The following is a 2,051-nucleotide window of genomic DNA, read 5'->3' on the forward strand; positions in this document are numbered from 1 at the left end:
GCCGCAAGCAAAATTACGAAAAAGCCACACGAACCGGCGAATTGCAGTATCGCAGCGTCTGCGCGCGTCGGCTTCAGGTGCGACGACGACGACGACTTGACGCGTCACCCACGACACTCACATCTTTGTGACGCACAGGCCCGGATCCGCGGCTGGCTGGCGCGAAGACGCTACCCGTCGCTCCTCGCCCACGTACGCTTTTGGAGATTGCGCGTGGAAGCCTATCTGCTGGATTGTTGTAGTATTACAAGCAGGGAAATGGCGACCCACGCCGGCGGTCTCTGTTTTATGCCTCCAAGTGCGTCGACAATGGAACGAATTTTAAATGTGTGGTCTTAACGTGAACCGATCAGGGTCTCGGCGATCAGCAGTCGTATTGTGCGCGCGATGAAGGCACGTGCGGACTCGATCGACGCCCTCCTTGCCGAGTTTGACGAGAGCATGAGCCGGAGTCGCGCCATTTTCAGCGGCGAGACCAACCAAGAGACAGCCAACGGCAAAGTGGCAAGCCAGTGGACCACGGCGCTTGCCAAGGTTGTAGTTATTAGTTGCTCGTAGACGTAAAAATCTTGCATTCGATCGAACGTGTAGGCCACGGCGCGCAACGAGGCCGAGTGTCCCATCTGCCTCAACGCCATGAGGTACGAGCCCAACTTTCCAGTGTCTTAGTGGACGAATAAACAGACTCTGTCTAGTGCCAAGGCCGTGACGCTCTTGAGCTGCTCGCACGTCTTGCACGCCGAGTGCTTGGTCGCGTTCGAATCGTTCAACATCTACGAAGTGCACCTGTGCCCCGTGTGTCGCGGGCACTACGAGAGTCGCCGTCTCCACTGCGATATGTCGTCGTTCGCAGACTGAATTATTTGCAGTGTGGGACTCTGGGGCATCCAGTGCGTGCGACCGCATCCAGTGCAATAATGGCGGAAACAGTGCTTTTCCACGCAAGATCTTGCATTGGAGCGAAAACCACGTGGGCGCCGTGTATGGCTCGACTCTGCATGCACTCGGAACGCGTGAGTTGTTTATAGTACTGCAGAACAGAGTCGGTCGACCGCGCACACGCTGTTCCATAGAACATTCGCGGGTGGCCCGCATCCAGCCGATTTGCAGTAACAAGCGTTGTGCAATGTGAGAAGAGCCGAGGAGGACATGGCGGACTTGCCTGCGATATGACGCCGCTCCGTCCTGCAGCCTTCTTGGTGTCCTACGCCCTCGAGCTGGTCGCGGCTACTCCTCGGCGCGGTGTGAAAGACGGAACAGTAGATCGAGACCGTGAGAGGTCCGCCTCAAAGCAGCTGTCTCGGACTCATCCCGCACCAACTCGGCCAATGTCGACGCTGTGCGCCGCATGTGTCGAAATGCCAGCTGGCAACATTCGCCACCACCGCGTCGCCTGCACTAGCTGGCAGAAGCACGGGCAGCGGCGGGAAGATACGGTGCGCCGAACACGCTGCAACGACGATATATACCAGCGACGCATTCCTCATTTTGCGCACTCGACACCAAACACACACAAACAGCTATGGAGACACCCACGCACGCGCCCCGGTCGCTTCTGCGCCCGTCCTTGACGCCGACCAAGCTTCTGAGCCCGCGCATGTTGCCCAGCTTCCAGCGCTTCCTCGACACATCCAGTCCCGTCTGGAGTCCGAAGCTCAACCCGTTCTTAAACCCACTCGAGCCCACGTGCAAGTCGTTTGCAGGCGAGCGCTGTGCCCGCCTCGGCTGCACGCGCTTTGCGAAAATCTCGCAGCTCTGCCTCCAACACGTCCGCGAGATTATGACGCCGAGAACGCTCTCGCGCGCGCAATCGCCAACCGCGTCCGAGAAGGCCAAGCACGTTAACCGCCGCTGCAAGCACGAGGCCTGCGAAAAGTACGCGCTCGCGGGTGGCTACTGCATTGGTCACGGCGGCGGCAAGCGTTGCCAAGAAGCCAACTGTCATACGATCGCGCAAAGCGGCGGCTACTGCAAGTTCCATGGCGGTGGCACCCGCTGCCGCGAAGACGGCTGCACGCGCATCGCGAAACGCAAGGGCGTCTGCAAGGAGC

General features: G+C 59.3%; 2 protein-coding genes across 2 annotated transcripts; both read left to right on the top strand.

Annotated features, from left to right (window-relative positions):
• Positions 1–387: 387 nt before the first annotated feature.
• On the top strand, positions 388–858 carry SPRG_15617 (hypothetical protein; the record flags this gene model as incomplete). Its single annotated transcript, XM_012357409.1, has 3 exons — positions 388–534; positions 592–641; positions 696–858. 3 exons carry the CDS (start codon positions 388–390, stop codon positions 856–858), a joined length of 360 nt encoding a protein of 119 aa, XP_012212799.1.
• A 664-nt stretch (positions 859–1,522) lies between these two features.
• Positions 1,523–2,038, top strand: SPRG_15618 (hypothetical protein; the record flags this gene model as incomplete). The annotated part of the gene is made up of 1 exon (XM_012357410.1): positions 1,523–2,038. A coding segment is annotated over one exon (516 nt), but the record flags the coding sequence as incomplete, so codon positions are not given.
• Between the last annotated feature and the right edge of the window lie 13 nt (positions 2,039–2,051).

This window comes from Saprolegnia parasitica, assembly GCF_000151545.1.
Source record: "Saprolegnia parasitica CBS 223.65 unplaced genomic scaffold supercont2.900, whole genome shotgun sequence".
In the NCBI taxonomy this organism is placed as follows: Eukaryota; Oomycota; class Saprolegniomycetes; order Saprolegniales; family Saprolegniaceae; genus Saprolegnia; species Saprolegnia parasitica.